The 19,198-nt window shown below is 42.4% G+C and overlaps 1 protein-coding gene across 1 annotated transcript; it reads right to left on the bottom strand.

The window, feature by feature from the left end:
• Positions 1-1,607: 1,607 nt before the first annotated feature.
• On the bottom strand, positions 1,608-14,631 carry MBOAT4 (membrane bound ghrelin O-acyltransferase MBOAT4). Its single transcript, XM_082375106.1, has 3 exons — positions 14,318-14,631; positions 11,349-11,573; positions 1,608-8,902 (listed from the first exon to the last, which is right to left on the bottom strand). Exons 1-3 carry the CDS (start codon positions 14,437-14,439, stop codon positions 7,936-7,938), a joined length of 1,314 nt encoding a protein of 437 aa, XP_082231232.1. The 5' UTR covers positions 14,440-14,631; the 3' UTR covers positions 1,608-7,935.
• Between the last annotated feature and the right edge of the window lie 4,567 nt (positions 14,632-19,198).

Below are 19,198 nucleotides of genomic sequence, written 5' to 3'. Positions count from 1 at the left end.
GTTTTCCCTGTTCAGTTTTTTTTTTTAACCAGTATGCAATGTTAAATATTTTTTAAATCTAATAACCATTTGCATTGGTTAGGAACTAGAGTTCTGCTGGCTATTACTGGGCTCAAGTACTTTTTTTTTGCTTAAAATTATTTAACCTCCATTACTACACAAAGTTATAAAGATAAGTTTTTCAATCAGTCAGGATGACATCACTCCCAATTTTATGCAAACATGCAGACTATTAGCATACCTTATAGACTATATACTCAGTGCAAATATAGCTGCATTTATACCTCAGAGGGGCCAAGTATTAATGCCACGCCCTCCATAAGGGTTGCTGGTTTTGCTGGAAAGCAGGTGTTTTGTGAATTGAAAATTATTTTATGGAATTGCTACAAAGGAGTGCTTTTATTCTCAATTGTTAGAAGAACTTATTGTTACAGGTAAGAGTGTAAAAACAGATTTTTGAGATACAGTTTTTATTTATGTTTGTTATAATTAGAGTGAGTTGCATTGTGGGAAGAAACGATGTTGAAATTCCATTTTTTTGAATCCTGTTTCTATTTATAAGTGAAATTTTTAATCTTCTTTCAGTCTTTCATATTTTACGTGGGTAAAGGGACACACACAGAACTACTACTGATACGGGAAAGTGTATGTTTGCATCCCACATACTAGAAAACCTTTTCCTGCCTCCTTATAACTTATTTTATACATTGTATATATTAAGTAAAATAACTTTTCCAATATGGTTTAATAACACGTTAAGTTAGAGGTTTTAACGCACCTGGAGAGTGATTGCTCCGCCATACATTCAGAGTGCCCCAGCCTCGCAAGGCCTTGACGTGATTAACAAGTGACTTGTTAGTTATGCCATTAATTCATGTATTAACAACTCAAGATTTAGACCACGGTAATTGTAGTTCTTGTCCCCTAAGGTTATATCATATGTAATTTTAAAATATTTAAGGCAAGTTTCCTGTATACCTCTCAACTGTTTTGATTTTTATTTCACTGTCATAGATTTGCTGTTTCCTTTTATAAATGGCCGATTGTGTGAATTAATGCAAAGTAGCCAAATCCAGCTGTATAGCAGCTTCAGACACAAAGCTGATCAAAAAATTCCCAGTAACCAGGCATGATCAAATTGTAGTGGTCATTCCATATCACAATTATCAGTGCTTTTTTTCAGGAGCTAGTTATGAAAATGTTCAAGTTGGTCTAACAGTATTTTGTTGAGGACATTTGTTTATATGTTTATTCAGTATACTTTCATAAAATCTGTTCTGCCTTCAGACGAAATGGAGCAATCATGACAACTATCTTGTTCTATAAAGTTGATTTCTCCAAAAAATGGGAACAAATTGTGGGTTTGTTCAGCTTTTTACTAAAGATGCCTCAAGGCCACGGGCTTTATCGCCCAACTCAAGTTGTTGCTTTGAGCCGTGAGATGGGAAGCAGAATAAAAATGCGTGCATGCGGCTGTCGCATTTGCACACAGGCTGAAAGCAGCTTGCAGTGTTAGGATGTGGTGGGCGTAAAGATGAAGGGGTAGCCACTCGTGGATTAGGCAGCTGGTGATACAGTTGGGAACTCAGTGCCTGTGATCTACTCAATTTCTTTTCTTTTTTTTTTTTTTTTTGCCAAAAGTACATTCTCTGGGCTTCCCCCATCCATTTTCTGTTCTAGAATGTCAGTGCAGTGCACTGCTGCTCTTTTATTTACTTGGCCATAGACTTTTTCTGAGAGCTGCATATTTCTTCTGTATACTAATCGCACTGGCAGCATTGTGTCTTTGACCTTGCACACTAGCTTGACGCAGTGCTGACTCTGATTTCTAGGCTAGTTACTCGAGGTCTGAATTTTCCATAGAATGTGCACTGATCCTGCATTGCCATTCTTCTATGGAAAGAGAACTTTTGATGATGAAACAATAAAGATTTTAAATATCTATTTTAGTTTGTGGGTGTTTTTGAAATGAAAATATACAACACACTTCAGTTGCTGCAGTGTGCGTTATCCATTTTAACAATGGGATATAAAGCAAGGATGACGTTAGTTCTAAGGTTAGTCTTGCAGAAGTTTCACTTCCAAAATAAAAGTGAAACCATAGTAATAAATACTACAGTGAAGCTGTATGATTTTGAGCTGTAGTAAAAGGATTGGTAATCTGGGAGAGTAGAATTTTTACCTGACCTTTTAGAAAAATAGCCATAGAATGTTTTGTTGACATAAAAAGACTACTGACCGTTAAAACTCAAGGTTGTACTTGTTCTTAAATTTTAAGAACTTTTTTTAATGACTGCACGTTTTATTATATATTTATTATTATTCATCATTAGAGCATTTTGCTTTTTGCAGACATTTCAAACAGTTAAAGGTAAAAAAAATTCATCTGTGTGGTACAGTGTAAACAGAGAAGAGTACTGTTCTCTTATCAAACATGAATCTTTTCCCAAGTTGTCCTAATTATAATCTCATTGTATACTTTTAAAAAAAATTCAAAACATAGGTTCTTAGTGTCTGCTTTAATATGATTTTGGGGGCATTGTGAAAATAATCCAGACTTTTAAAGTAAACTCTAGAATGTTTATATTGAATGTGACTAGATTTATAAGTTTCAGGTAACTTTAAATCACATCAAATGTAACAAGCAGCCATGCAACATTACTATTAAGTGGTATGTACATTTTAGATCTCAGGAGGCTTTTTGATGCATAAATTGGTGGGAATTTCAAATTCATATTTCTTCTGTATAAGCCTGTATTACCTTTTCTGTCAGAAAAGATTAGGGAGCTCTTGTTTTATTGCAGGACTCCTAATTTTCTTGCAGTCCCAGGGAAGAGAACATATCCTGTAAAATAAATATTCCAGACAACTAAAGCTTAACTCAAAAAGAACTATCTTTGTTTTACTTTAACTATTTTGACCTAAGTATTAAATGGATCATATACTTTTATACTTTCTTAGACTATATTAAAACATTTTGATTTTTCCTTGGTAATTTAGGGTTATCATAAATTTTTTTTCCCCTATTTTTTATTTTTATAATTGTTTATTGATAGTTGATGTACAATATCATTTAAGTTTCAGGCGTACAATATAGTGATTCACAATTTTTAAAGGTTATACATTTATAGTTATTATAAAATATCGGCTGTACTCCCTGTTTGTACAGTATATCCTTGTAGCTTTTTTTTTTTAACTTTTTATTTTATATTGGAGTATACTTGATTAACAATGTTGTGATAGTTTTAGGTGTACAGCAAAGTGATTTTAGTTATACATATACATGTATCTATTCTTTTTCAAGTTCTTTTCCCATTTAGGTTGTTATATAATATTGAGCAGAATTCCCTGTGCTCTTTTCCCCTATTTTAAATGGCCCCTGACCTGTATTTTTCTGGAATTGTGTCTTTGCCAGCTTTTCTTACAACTGAGTATTCCTAACACTCCTTAACTTCTTTTATTTCTAATTTTCTAGGCAATAATATGTTAGTAAGAATGGAGTGTGGTCAGGGGGAAAAAATGAGGTAACCAAGCTGACTGAATCAAGTATATAACATTTCTGTACACAATACAACATCGTTGGAGTTAACTAGGGTGTCTCCCACCTCTTACAAATGAACTGCTTTGCGACGGAAATGGCTCTTTAAAAAACTGTCGTTAACTGTATATAGATAAGGGGGGTGGGAGGAGCACCAGATAGGGAGATGGCACAGTGCCAAGCAGAGGCGTTAGAGTTCAGTTTTCCACGCTTTCATGTAGGAGTTATTCCAAGCTTAAAGTCCTCACAGACCTTTGTCTGACTTCTGAGATCTTACATCTCTCTTCACCGTCTGTTTTCGGTTGCAGAAAGTCTAGAGATAGAGACAGTTTTGCTGTTTATTTATTTATTTATTTTTAATTAATTAATTTATTTTTATTTTTGGCTGTGTTGGGTCTCCGTTTCTGTGCGAGGGCTTTCTCTAGTGGCAAGCGGGGGCCACTCTTCATCGCGGTGCGCGGGCCTCTTACTGTCGCGGCCTCTCTTGTTGCGGAGCACAGGCTCCAGACGCACAGGCTCAGTAATTGTGGCTCACGGGCCTAGTTGCTCCGTGGCATGTGGGATCTTCCCAGACCAGGGCTCGAACCCGTGTCCCCTGCATTGGCAGGCAGATTCTCAACCACTGCGCCACCAGGGAAGCCCCTCCTGTTTATTTTTATAGGAACTTCGTACTGTATATTTTGCTTCCAATCTCTTGAAGATAATTTGAATTCATCCTTGGGTTTAGGACTATAGGACTATATGCTGTAGTCACAGCAATTCAAATATTAACTCTTAATCTTGTAAATTCCAGCTGGAAAGAATAAAACAGAGAAAGTCAAAAAATGTTTCCACAGCTGAGAAATTAAGACCATAAAACATTCCTTTTTCAATTATAGTTCTGTTTTCTTTTGTGTATTTAGAGGCAGCACTAAAAGGGGAAGTCAGGAATTTTTTATTTCAGGAGCCAGTAGAATGGCTAATACTATGAAAGAGAAACTTTGTTACAGTTTACAACCATAGGAACCATCAAATAGAATAAAATATTATAGAACAAACATGAGTATTTCCATATGTGTTTTAATAAGAGCATTAAGAGCATTACTACTTTATAACTTAGTTATCCTGATTCATAGTTTGGCGTTTCATATCAGAAATGTCTTTTTCTCATATCAGATCAGTTATTGTTTAATATTATGTAAATACAGTGTGAAATAAGTGTCAGTGAACTTGTGTAGATTTGTGAACCTCTCCAAAATAGGACAGATGTTTTCCTGAAAGCTAGGTATACTTAACATAGAACATTTGAAAATTGTTTCTAAAAGTGTTCACAATTGAACAATTTCTTAGGATTGGACTAAGATGGATGGATTTTTATTTATTTTCGTCATGCTCCAAAACATAAGTAAGAATCAGCTCTAAAACCTAGTTATGGGTATAGTAGTGAAGAAGAGGGTGTTGGTCTCCTAAGGATTAAGAAAAGCTGGGTTTGGGAATTCCCCGGCTGTCCAGTGGTTAGGACTCCACAGTTTCACTGCCGAGGGCTCAGGTTCAAGTTCAGTCCCTGGTCGGGGAGCTAAGATCCCACAGCCACATGGCGCAGCTAAAACAAAAGAAAAGCTGGGTTTGAGCCATACTCCGTACCTAGAAAAGTCCTTTGTTCCCAGCGGCAGTTATACACTACAGGACCGATTCTAGGTACTGTTGGGGAACAGAAAAAGATGGGGACACATGGTCCCTCTCTGAGCTGTCAATCTAGTGAGCTAAGATGAGACACAAGAACGGACCAAAGGAAGCTGATTCCTGTACATGCCAAAGGAGAAGTATGGGGGTTCACAGGAGGAAACGCTTTGGGAGGCAGAAGTGAGGTGGAGGGAGTTTCCTGTTCTGCTCTGGCTGGTCTTCTGCTGGCAGGCAGGGTCATGGACACGAGGGCGTGTCAGAGCAGCGTCCTGGTGGCCGTTCTTCAGCTCCCTGGGGTTCGGGAGGTGGTGAGCGCAGCAGCAGTGGGCGTGGGAGCTTCTTGATTCTGACACCCTCATCTCTGGGTCCCAGACGCAACGGAGATGGGAGAGGTGGTGAGACTTAGGGTATATTTCAAAGGAACTGATCAAGCAGATTCGCTGATGAATTGTGTGGGAGGAAGGGAGAAGTCAAGTGTGACGAGCAAGCTTTCAGTTGTCCCTGTCAGGGGCGTGGGGGGAAGAAGATGTAATGAGGGAGAGTTGGAAAAAGACAACTGAGGTGGACACCACTTCCAAACTACTGGTTCGTCACATGTATTTGTTCCCTAGAAATATCATCATTCGCCACGTTTAAAACCTTTACCAGATGAGAGAATACTGTTGACACGTTGACCTGTATCTGCTTTATAAACTCCTTGAGGGGCGACGTGGTAGCACACCATCTCGTCCTCGCAGTTGCACTGTGGGCTCTGGAGTCAGACTGCCTGGTCTCCAGGCTCTTCCTTACGCTAGATGTGTCACCTCAAGCGAGTCCTTTCTCCTCACTGGGTCTCATTTCCACATCTGTAAAATGAGGATGATAGTGGTACCTACCTCACAGGGTGGTGGTGGGGTTCAGGTGTGGCGTACAGAGAGCTCACAGCGATAGTGCTTGTTCAGCGTTAGCCGTTATTACTGTTTCTCTTGCCAGTTCTCCATACTGCTAAGCAGTTCCCTCTTCTCACACAAGTAGACAAACTCTTTTTAAAAATACATTTTACCAATCCAGTCTCTTTAGAGAATATATTACAGACACGAGTCACCGTCAGCCTCGTAGTATCTCTTGGAAATGCTGTAACCACCTCGTTCCCTGTCTGTTGCAGTACTTCAGGGTAATCAAGAGGGTCTGTTGACTAATAGACACTGCCTGGTGCTGTGACACGTGCTTCCAATGCACTAAGGACACATGATCCTCCCGCCCCCTACTCCTGCCTCAGAACTGAGATGTGGTACACATTTTTTTTTTTTAGGACAGAGAAATATCAATATATTGCCAAACTTAAAACAAGAAGGGGAAGTCATGGTGGATCTGAAACTAAGAAATCCTTGAGAAAATGAAAACATCAGGGATCAAACTGAAGAGAGAAGCTGCAGCCTGAAACACCGGTGGCAGGTGCATGAGCAAACACCACCCTAAAAAGTGGGAGCCGTGCCAGGGAGGCCCCGTACCACTGCGAGTGGTGGAACCTGGGGCCAGGACGGGCTTGGGCGACTCACAGGGGGATTACACGGGGTGCTGTAGTGGGAACAGCCAAGCCAGCAGGTCCACCTGCATCACATACACACCCATCCCCGTCTCACGCCCTCTAGGGCGGGAAAAACCCGCCGTATCCTCCGGTAGCAAGAATGAGAATACCCAAGTCCAGAAGACCAGCCATCATGGTACCCTGCTCGGTGGCACATCTTTTTTGGCAGTGAAAACACTGCCCCTCCCTTTGGGCGGGCTGCACATGCAGGATTGGCAGGTCGTCTACCCAGGGGATCTCAGTAGCGAAGGGGGCTCCCAGGCAGGAACAAGCAAGCAGTTCAGGAGAGCCCAGTGGAAGAAAACAAGTTCACAGAATTTACCACCAAGGAAACAGTCGACAGAAAAAAAGATGCTCCATGCTTACAGTTTTGAGTACTGGAGCTATCCACTGGCCCAGAAGGTCACACCAAGTGCTGTACAAAATCTGGCTGATGAAGTCAAGTCACAGAACATTTTACTTTTTTTGCACCCAGACCCAATTACGATTCCCCAGGACCGAGCCTTGGAGAAAACACTATTTTTCCTCAAGGCTCTTCTTCCTATAACAATAGATTTGATTCAAAGACACTTAGAATAATCTTATTACTGATAAACCTTTTTCCACAATGTGTCCTCTCCCTGTGGCATACTGTCCTGAGACAGTGAACCTAGAACCTGCTATCTGCATGGATGGGAAGAAAGGGAAAAGTATACCGAATACTCTACATCTCATGTGATGTTTTGCATTCCCACCTGAAACGTTAACATGGCCCACCATCAGCATTTATTCATTCCACAGACTTGTGGAACCAGACACCAAGACTACAAAGTAATTGAAAAGGAAGGTGAATAGGAATTTGGGAGTAATATATACACACTACTACATGTAAAATAAACAACAAGGACCTACTGCCTAGCACTGGGAACTCTACTCAATATTTTGTAATAACCTATATGGGAAAAGAATCTGAAAAAGAATATATATATGTATAACTGAATCACTGCTGTATACCTGAAACTAATACAACATTGTAAGTCAACAATACTTCAGGTACATACAGCCAATACTTTAAAAAAAAAAAAACTTTTATCATGGAAAAGTGCAAACACCTGCATCTTCAAGGCGCCATCTGGTACTTTCTAAAGTCTGTTTCATGGGTGTATAAGATGAAAGTTGGGGAAAGATGTCAGTTAAATTTATGCTTTCTCTTCGCTAAAAAAAAAAGCAAAATACAATACACTGTGGGAAAGACGCTGTTGTAAGAATTCCACAGCAGCCAGAGAGAGGAGAAGCTCCGGACCTCCACGGCCAGCATTATGTAGGCAATGATGAGCTGGGTGTGGGCCCAGGTGAGAATTCTGTAGAGCACCCGCATCGGCCAGGATCTGATGAACACATTGGCAAAGGTGTGAATCAGGTAGTCGGCTTCCACCATCACAGCCCAGCAGAGGAAACCAAACACCTGTCCCGGGTGGAGTCCGTGCCACCAAGCCGAGAAGACGAACGTCTGCAACAAGGGCCAGGTCCTGCCCTGCTGGAAAATGAGGCGTCGGAGCCACCGAGCTGTGCTCTGGTTCCACTTTCTGGTGAACAGGGCTATCCTGTGGGTTGTTTCCAGCGTCCAAATGTCCGCATCAGGGATGTATCCCTCCTCACCGGGGCTCTGACCAAACTCAGATCCAAAGCCCGCTGCATAGAGGAGGGAGTCATCCAGGAGCCAGTGGGAGTAGTAGGTGAGTTTGAAGAGCCCCGCTGTGGACCACATGACATAGACGCACTGCAGTTGCCGGCAGTCCATCAGTCCTGCGCCTGCGCTCACCTCCCGCCTCACCACGACCTTCAGACACTCTAGTCCCAGGATCTGCAGACCCCTCCGGGTCAGAGCCCAGAAAGAGTGCCTGGGATACAAACTGCTGGGCCCTTGAACACGAGCCTGAAATCTCTGGAAGGAACACAGGGGGCCTCCTAGGAGAACAGGGAAAAAGAGCAAGTAGCTGAAATAGGGCAGAGCCTTCCACAGACGCTCAGACAAAGAGCTCTTGTTCCTGATGTCTCCTGCTGCTGCTGCTGCCACTTTGCCCTCACGAATGTCCAGAGACAGGGATGTGACCCTCTGGGTCAAGAGCATGAGGGAAGAAAGGGTGACATAGAACCTGAAAGAGATTTTTTTTTAATGTAAAAACACTCCGCATTTACTTTATCCCCTTCCAGTGCCTCACACAAGACCCAATGGCAGGGACTTCCTTAGTGGTTCAGTGGCTAAGACTCCACGCTCCCAATGCAGGGGGCCCGGGTTTGATCCCTGGTAAGGGAACTAGATCCCGCACGCATGCTGCAACTAAGAGTCTGCATGCCGCAACTAAAGATCCCACGTTCCACAACTAAGACCTAGCCCAGCCAAATAAATAAATATTAAAGAAAAAAAAAAAAGATCCAGTGGCAAATGGGTGGCTCTAAACAATTAAGACCAATCTCATGGCCTGCAGTTCCCCCACAAAGACTCTTGGATTAATCCAGAACCACAGGCTCCTCTGAGCAGGATGGAAAGGTAAATGGAGAAATGAATCAGTAGAGAGGCAAATAAAAGAATGACGAGGAATATTACGGTGAAACGTTGATTATAGTATTTCTAAGAATACCTTATAAAGATTAGGATGGAGGATCAGGGAGAAATTTGTCACAGAAGAAACAAGACCTTAGTTCTGTTTGGTCTTAGTTCTTCCTATAGAGACTATAGGAAGTTGGAGATTTGGACTATGAACCAGTCCCTGACTGCAAGATTCTGAAGGCTTTGGGATTCGGGCTGAGGAAGAGTGAGTCAAGCTAGAGGTTCAGGGTGTATGCTGAGTCATTAGCAATTTGAGGTGTGTTCTTAACCAATCACCTGACCTGTTCCTGCTTCACCATCACACAGTAGAGAAGATCCCGCTGACCATGGAGAAAATTAATGAAAATTACAGTGACACACTCTACAATCAGGAACACTGTCCTGTGGGGAGAAAATGGCTCTGTTTCCCAACCGTTGCTGCTTCTGTGTCTGAAAACTTAAGGACAACTGACCTCCTTACTTGACCTATCAAACAGTAAGCAAAGTAGCCACCAAATGCCACTAACCCCTGTTCAGTCCTCTTCTGTTAAGGGCTGAATGTGTCTTCCCCCACCCCAAATTCATATGTTGGGGTCCTAACCTCCAGTACCTCAGAATGTGTGTATTTGGGGATGGGTCTTTAAGAGGTAATTAAGGTAAAACGAGGTCATGAGGGTGGGCCCTAACCCAAGATGACTGGTTTCCATATAAGAAGAGATAAGGACACAGACACACACAGAGGGAAGACCATGTGAAAGCAGAGGGAGAAGACGGTATCTACAAGCCAAGGAGAGAGGCCTCGGGAGAAGCTGAACCTGCCAACACTTTGACCTTGGACTTCCAGCCTCCAGAGGAAATAAATGTTCGCTGTTGAAGCCACCCTGTCTGCAGTACTTTGTATGAGAGCCAGAGCAAACTAACACATCTTCCCGCTTCAGCTCAGGTTCAGCCTCCCTCCCTCCCGTCCAGCCAGATTCTGTTCAACTTGCTCCTCCAGCCCCTGTCGGGTCCGGGCTTCTTCCTGAAATCCTAAGTCGCCACATCCCAGTCAGTACTCCCCACTCCCTATGCACCCACCACCTCGCCTCTTCTTCAGAGAAGCAAGCCCTGGAGCCTTTGGTGAAAACAGTCAGAATAAAGAATAGGATTCTGGGTGTGGGAGGGGTGGCAGAGTAAGGCAACCAATGGCAGCTAGAATCAGAGAGGTGACCCCCTCGACAGGTCACCGCTCCAGTTCACCGAGCGACCGTGAAACCGGGCTAATGGTGATCACAGCGAGAGCCAGGAACAACAGGCCTCAGGGTGGCAGAGATGCCTGTTTCCCTCTAATCCTGATGATCTCACTGACTCAGGAAAACACGTCCCTAGACTGTAATTAGCACCCTATTTTTTTTTTTCCTGGATTGAGTGACTTCCCTTTTTCTGGGGGATGGAAGAGCTGAATGTCAGTGAAAGTAAAACTCTTGCAGAGCAGGTGTGTGGGAAGGCAGCAAAGGTTTACGGTAGATTTATACCTTTCCTGTCCTACTGAAACAGCGGGGAGGCTGCCGGCTATGTGTCTAAACTACTTACACTGAGGTGTGTGTACTCTGCTTACACACAGGGCACTCACCTGCAGGCCGGCCTCATCTGTGGGCCATGGGACTCCTGGTTCACCCCCTTTCTCGGGCACAATGTGAATTACAGCTAGTGCCAGGCACTGTGCCACGCAGGCAGCACATGGTAGTTATTAGGAGATTCGTCATACAATTACACTTATATTCATTCATTAACTCTAACCTAAGAGGCTTGCAAGATAGGTATTGCTATCCCCCCAACACACACTTACACACACCCTTTATTTCAGAAAAAGACATTGAGGCTGAGAGAGGTTGACTGACTCACTCAAGATCGCACTGCCAAGATGTGGAAGAATTTGGATTCAAACCCAATGCCCAGGTCCTCCCCACCAGCACCCCAGTGCAAGCAAACCCTGGTGGGCTCCGTAGGAACACAGGAACGAGCTGCTTTACCTCGTGGAAGGAGCTTCTTGCAGATAATACTCCGTATAGTGCAGACCCAGGTGGCACAGCGTCTGCCAGCTCATCTGAAAGAGGAAAGTCAGCCTGTGGACGTCCTGGGGGCCCAGCGAGTGGATCAGGACCACGGTGCACAGAGCGGGGATGAAGACCAGCACAGCGAAGGAACCCATGGCGGCTACTGCCAGGGCTCCTCCTCCCGCCAGGAGGAACAGGTACCTGGAACACCGAACGCCTTGGAGCAGTGCGACAGATGAGTCACTTCCCGTGGCAGCCCATCTGTGGAACCCAGTGGAGGTGGGCGCCCCCTCACGCCTACAGAAGTCACACTGCTGTCACTCTGAAGTATTCCTCCTGTTCTTCTGAAGGAGAGAAACATGGAGGGTAGAGGCAGAGTCCATTTGTAAACCACTTCTGCAGGCGACAAATCTTGATTTCTGCCTCTGGGACCCTGGACACCCCTCTTTGATGTCTGCCAGGCCAGTGGGGAGATACCTGCCCCCAACAATCCTATGGGGACTGGTCTGGAATGTTTCCCAGTAGGGCCACACCCAGCCCTGCACTTGCTGCCCGACCAAAGTGATGGGAATCTAGGATCCAGGATCTAGGAGGACTCTAGACATCATCTCATACAGATGAGTCTCTTCCCTTTCCACAGAGCTGCACCCCCTGGCCCTCAATGCCTCCCTTTGATAAGTGTTTGAAAACTCAATTACAAAGTCTTTAAGTGTATCGTTTAATAATTTTTGTCATCTGCATACATAGTTTAGCCTATTCTCCAAATTCATACAAATAAAATCATACAGTATTTGCTTATTTGAGTAAAGCTTCTATCATTAGTATAATATTTTGTTTTTTTAATTTATTGAAGTATAGTTGATTTACAATGTTTCAGGTGTACAGCAAAGTGATTCAGTTATACATATGTATATTCTTTTTCAGATTTTTTTCTTTTTCTATCATAGGTTATTATAAGATATTGAGTGTAGTTCCCTGTGCTATACAGTAGGTTCTTGTTGTCTGTTTTATATATAGTAGTGTGTATGTTAATCCCAAACCCCTAATTTATCTCTACCCCCTCCCCAGCTATCCCTTTGGTAACCGTAAGTTTGTTTTCTATGTCTGTGAGTCTATTGTCTATTTCTGTTTTGTAAATAAGTTCATTTGTATCATTTTTTAGATTCTACATATAAGTGATACCATGATATTTGTCTTTATATCTGCCCTTAATCCTCTCTACTGCACTTTAAGTTCTCATGACTTGGTGCTTTTTGTAATGCTGTAAATACCTACATCAGTGAAGTGGTTTGTGGAGCATGCCTCCTTTGGAAGCCAGCGGATGCCCTCTGGATCTGCAGAGGCACCAGAATTTCCATATTATGAGGACTCGGCTCTTCTTTCCACAGTATATGGAGATTTGTTTGTTTTTTCCTTTTAACTGGTGCCTAGTTAATAAATCTGAACAAAGAGGCCAGGAAAAAAATCTGAAACAGGGATTGAGTGGTCAGGGACAGGAAAAGTGAATGAATCTCTATGTCACAGGGCGTAGATCATGGCTCCTTGACCTGTGATGCACACGTCTTTGCAAGAATTTCTTTCTTTCTTGAGGGAGATGGCAGGTGCTTCAGTGTGCGAGGCTCTATTCCACAGGCCCTGGCCGTTCCTGAGCTGCAGCCTATGCTTGGGATGACTCCTCCTCTACCCGCCCAAGCCTTCGCCTCCCTGCCATCGGGAAATAGGGGAGAACTTTTGGGAAGTGTTCTTCCCCAAAGCAACTGCCCTGGGGATTTGTAAACATTATTGTGTCTACACGTGTACAATGCACGATGCATGATTTTTTGGAGTGCTTATTTTATTCTGGGCATTGGGCTAATAATTCCTTTATATGAAATATCTTCATTTAATCCTTAAAACAATCCCATGAGGTAGGCATTATTATTTCCATTTTACAGATGAACTCAGAGAGTTTATTCACATACACAAGGACACTCAGGAAGTGAGGGACCAGGACTCACCAGGCTAACTCCCAAAGCCAGCAATCTTAACCTATGGGAATTAGCCCTTATTTTTGCACTTGTTTTGCTTTATTGTTTGTGATTCTTTCTCAATAGGAAATTTTTTTTTTTACAACTGCTTCCCTCGTTTCCTAAACAAAGGTAAAGCGCCATCAACCAGTTGTGAAGATGTAATAACCTACCATAGTTTAATCGAACTCAGTCATCCTGGTTGCTAGAAACAGCTAGATTTTACTTACGAATCCCCAATATATAAAAATCCTAGTTTCCAAAATAAGTGAATTATTAAGAGGTAGAACTTTGGCAATGGATTTTCACTTTACAAAAGGATATTCCATAAAACCTTTTTTTAAAAATAGGGGCTGTCTCTAATGTATTGAATTTATTAGGTATAAAAAATTCATTTCAATCAAGTTATCAAATCTCTAGTGACAGTAATTTCGGATCCCAGGTAGAGATAAAACTAATTGAACAAAATTTATTTTGACTTTTTTCATTTCTCTGAGAAATCATACAAAGGCATTAAAAAAATCACATAGATGTATATTTAATAAAATTTAATTTTATTGAAAATGATAGAATTCCATGAAATTAAGACTGTTCAAGAACATCTGGGGCATGTGGTTGATTTATAGATGCATCTATTTGGGGAATTCCTATATCACCCCAACATCCATCTCTCCCCCATTTATTTTCATCTTTTTCCCACTTAATGTGACCCTATCAAACTTTGGCTGAGTCAATGCAGACATGATGTCAATTTCCAGTTCCGATTCACTCTATTTAGACATAATCATGATCAAGCAATCAATTATCGGTGGCAGTGATGATAACTTAAAAACAACCAGTGTAATTAGTATTTAATACTCACATCTGCACTCCAACCTGGGCTTTTTGATCTACTATAGTATTCATAGATGTAAGAGCAAAATTAGCCGTCAAACCTACCTGGCATGAGTGGAAAATGAATCCATAATGCAGAGATAATTAAACAGAAGCGCAAAAGGAAAAGCAGCCCCTTGATAAAGTGATACAGGATGGAGGAAGAACAGCTGAAGCCAATCCATCATGAACTGGAACAAAAGATACTGTCCTTTCCAGAATCCTTAACTGATGCTTTCCTGGAAGTCTCAACCAGTTTCTCTTTGATCTTTTTATACCGTTTAGGAAGGCCTGGCTGAGCAAAAGGCAAACAAAAGCACTGGAGATAAGCAGTATAAAAGTTGGCTTTCTGATAAAGGGAACTCACTATAGAAACCAAAACGCATCTGGTGTTAGATTACCTAGTAAGGATATGTATGAAAAGCATTGCTTTCAGGAGTTCTGGTTTTGTTTATATACTGCAGTATTTGCCTTTCCAGTCATCTGACTTTCATATTCTTCTCACTAAGTAAATGGAAAATCTCATTTTCCAATTGTGGACAGTCAACTCACCCGATTGGGGAGGGGGTGCAAGAACACGAACTGTGGGGAAGGGAGGCGGGTTCCCCTCCCAACCATTTCCTCCTTAGGCTCTTTATACTATTTCCTTATGCTATTTCTTTTTTTTTTTTTTATAGTACCTAGTCACCACCCTTTATATACCTATTTCTCGATTAGTTTATTGCCTGTCTCCCTGGTACAATGTCAGCTCTGCAAGGGAGGAACTTTGTTTTGTTTATTGCTGTACCCCCCTACACATAGAACAGTGCTGGGTGCGTATGATGTACTCAGTAAGTACTTGTTAAAATTTGAAAGGTTTTAAGGAAGCTAAAGTGTGGAGAGGAACATTTAAAGAGAAGCTCTTCTTTAGAGTGTGGACAAGAAATCCAAGAGACACTGCCTACAAGCAAGACAAGAACAAGAGGCCATTTCTTGGCGGGTAGAGGTCCATCTACTGAGCCCAGAGCATTACAGTGCCATCCCAGACCAGCCACTTTTCATCTCTGAAGGCACATGCAAGAGCAAGCAGCCTTAAATAAGGGACGGGAGAGTATAGCCTGATTCAAAAGCATCTTAAGGGCAAGGACCACCTGTTAGTGGGAGACAGCTCTGCACAGAAGAGAAAACATGAAAGAAAGCCTCCAATTAGCTAGGGAACTCTGAGCAAATCAGTCACCTCTCTGAGACTGAACAACTTCATCTTAAAATTCGATATAATAATGCCAGTTATTCAGCAGAATTCTGTTGTCTTCAAAAGAACTGTTACGAAGATTAGATAACATATGTAAAAGCATGGAGGATAAAGCTGGTTGGTTGAATGTAGTTGAAGGTAACACAGTTGAATAATAAAAATGATGAGAATTATTGGGCTACCATTTATTTATTATTTTTTTAAATAAATAAATTTATTTATTTATTTTTGGCTGTGTTGGGTCTTCGTTGCTGTATGCGGGCTTTCTCTAGTCGCAGCGAGCGGCGCCTACTCTTCGTTGCCGTGCGCAGGCTTCTCATTGCAGTGGCTTCTCTTGTTGCAGAGCACGTGCTCTAGGTGCGCGGGCTTCAGTAGTTGTGGCTCGCGGGCTCTAGAGGACAGGCTCAGTAGTTGTGGTGCATGGGCTTAGTTGCTCCGCGGCATGTGGGATCGTCCCAAACCCGTGTCCCCTGCATTGGCAGGCAGATTCTTAACCACTGCACCAGCAGGGAAGTCCCTGGGCTACCATTTTATGACAGACCTGTGCTAAGCACTTGGAATAGAAGGATGAATAAGATACGGTTCCTGCCCTCAAGTAGCTCTGAATCTACTAGGGAGAAGGAAATGGCAACAAATACTTGCATTAAAGAACTATAGGTGCAGTATACCACTGGCACACTGTAGTGGACAAATAAAGAAGCAATCATCTGCAGAGATAAGGAATTTTTTAAATGCAGGGGAAGTGGAGAAGGGGGAATGCTTAAATTGGCTCTGGAAGGATGTTTCCAAACAGATGGATAGTTTATTCCAGGCCACAGATGGCACAAAGACCTAGACAAACAGTAGAGCAATTAATGGGAGAAAAGGGCTCCCTAAGCAATGAATAAGCTCACATCATAGTAAACATATTAAAATGCAACCACAACCCCCATTAAATATACTTGCTAGGTTCAGAAGAACTGAGTTGCACTTAATTTGTTAGGGAAAAAGTTATGCTTTTTGTCATTGAATTAAATATTTATTAATTCTTACTTGTACTTTTTGCATTTTGGAATCAACACATTTTATGTGCAGGTCTCAAACACTTTATAGGTTCCCCGAAAGGCTTATAGGCCCTAGACACTGTAGCTCATATTGATAAAATGGTCCTTTTTACAAGCATGCCATGATGGTTAATTTTCTGTCAACTCAGGCTATGCTGCCCAGCTGTTTGGTCATCACCAGTCTAAATATTGCAGCGCAGGTATTTTTAAGATGAGATTAACATTTAAATCAGTAGACTTTTAGTAAAACACATTACCATCCAAAATGTGAGGGGTGGACTTCCCTGGTGGCGCAGTGGTTAAGAATCCGCCTGTCAATGCAAGGGACACAGGTTCGAGCCCTGGTCCAGGAAGATCCCACGTGCCAAGGAGCAACTAAGCCCATGCGCCATAACTACTGAGCCTGCGCTCTAGAGCCCGCGAGCCACAACTACTGGAGCCCGTGAGCCACAACTACTGAGCCCACGTGCTGCCACTACTGAAGCCCGCACACCTAGGGCCCGTGCTCTGCAACAAGAGAAGCCACCGCAATGAGAAGCCCGCGCACCACAACAAAGAGTAGCCCGCGCTCGCCGCAACTAGAGAAAGCCTGCGCGCAACAACGAAGACCCAACACAGCCAAAAATAAATAAATAAAATAAACAAAGTGTGGGTGGGCCTCATCCAATCAGCTGAAGGCCTTAAGAGCAAAGACTGAGGTTTCCCCCCGCAGAAAGCAATTCTGCCTCATAGAAACCCTGCCTGAATTTCCCACTTGTAGATGTATTTGAGACTGCAAGATCAACTTCTTCCAGCCAGGGGGTCCACTTCTACATAACCACGTGAGCCAGTTCCTTAAAATAAATGTGTGTCTCCCACGGCTTCTGTTTCTCTGGAGAACCCTAGCACCCATGCCATGGAGGTCTTTTTTTTTTTTTTTAACATCTTTATTGGAGTATAATTGCCTTACAATGGTGTGTTAGTTTCTGCTTTATAACAAAGTGAATCAGTTATACATATACATATGTTCCCATATCTCTTCCGTCTTGCGTCTCCCTCCCTCCCACCCTCCCTATCCCACCCCTCCAGGTGGTCACAAAGCACAAAGCTGATCTCCCTGTGCCATGCGGCTGCTTCCCACTAGCTAGCTATTTTACATTTGGTAGTGTATATATGTCCATGCCACTCTCTCACTTCGTCCCAGCTTACCCTTCCCCCTCCCCACGTCCTCAAGTCCATTCTCTACGTCTGTGTCCTTATTCCTGTCCTGCCCCTAGGTTCTTCAGAACCTTTTTTTTTTTTTAATTCCATATATATGTGTTAGCATATGGTATTTGTTTTTCTTTCTGACTTACTTCACTCTGTATGACAGACTCTAGCTCCATCCACCTCACTACAAATAACTCAATTTCGTTTCTTTTTATGGCTGAGTAATATTCCATGGTATATATGTGCCACATCTTCTTTATCCATTCATCTGTTGATGGACACTTAGGTTGCTTCCGTTTCCTGGCTATTGTAAATAGAGTTGAAATGAACATTGTGGTACATGACTCTTTTTGAATTATGGTTTTCTCTGGGTATATGCCCAGTAGTGGGATTGCTGCATTGTATGACACTTCCATTTTTAGTTTTTTAAGGAACCGCCATATTGTTCTGTATAGTGGCTGTATCAATTAACATTCCCACCAACAGTGCAAGAGGGTTCCCTTTTCTCCACACCCTCTCCAGCATTTACTGTTTGTAGATTTTTTGATGATGGCCATTCTGACTGGGCCATGGAAGTCTTTCAAATTAATTTAGACAGACATTGCTTAAAAACGAATAGGTGTTTACATGCTTGGAGACAACAGGATGTTCTAAATTCATCCATATATTTATTCAACAATTTTTTTTTGATTATCAACTATGTGTCAGGTACTGTGGTCAGTGAGTAAAGAGTAGGGACAAACTCATATGGCCTTACTTTCATGGAACTTAGTCTTTGGGGGAGGTAGTAAAATAAAGAAGTACGGCTGGTGATGGATGCTATCCTTATCCCTTGAAGATAACCAACATTATAGCAAGAGTGACCTATTTTTTAAAAATTTTTATTTTATATTGGACTATAGTTGGTTTACAATGTTTTGCTAGTTTCAGGTGTACAGCAAAGTGATTCAGTTATACATATACATATAAGAGTGACCTATTTCTGACTCAGTGGTCAGAGAGGGCTTCTCTGAGAATGAAGGTCAGTTTCTTGTATCAACTGAGCTGGGCTACAGTTCTGTTATTCAATCAAATGCCAGTCTAGGTGATGTAGTGAAAGTATTTTGTAGATGTGATTAAATGCCATAACCAGCTGATTTTAAGGAATGGAGATTATCCTAGATAATCTGGGTGGGCTTGATTCAATCAGTTAAAAGGCCTTGGGGCAGAGCTGGAGCTTCCTGAAGAAATTCCACCTGTAGACAGGGCTTCACTCCATGTGTCGGAGTTCCAGCCTGCCCTGAAGATTTCTCACCTGCCTAGCCAGCCCCACAATCACGCTGACCAATTCCCTGCAATAAATCTCTTAATATATTATCTCCTAGTGGTTCTGTTTCTGTGGTCGAACCCTGACTGATACGCCCAGTATATGACATCTACCTGAGACTAGAGTCAGAATGGGGGGGTGGGGGCCAAGGGCAGGTGGAAGCTGTTTGGGTCTGAGAT

The sequence above is a fragment of the Balaenoptera borealis genome (genome assembly GCF_965194805.1).
Source record: "Balaenoptera borealis genome assembly, chromosome: 21".
Taxonomy (NCBI): domain Eukaryota; kingdom Metazoa; phylum Chordata; class Mammalia; order Artiodactyla; family Balaenopteridae; genus Balaenoptera; species Balaenoptera borealis.
Note: the sequence above shows the minus strand (reverse complement) of the source record. Positions and strands in the feature narration are given on the sequence as shown.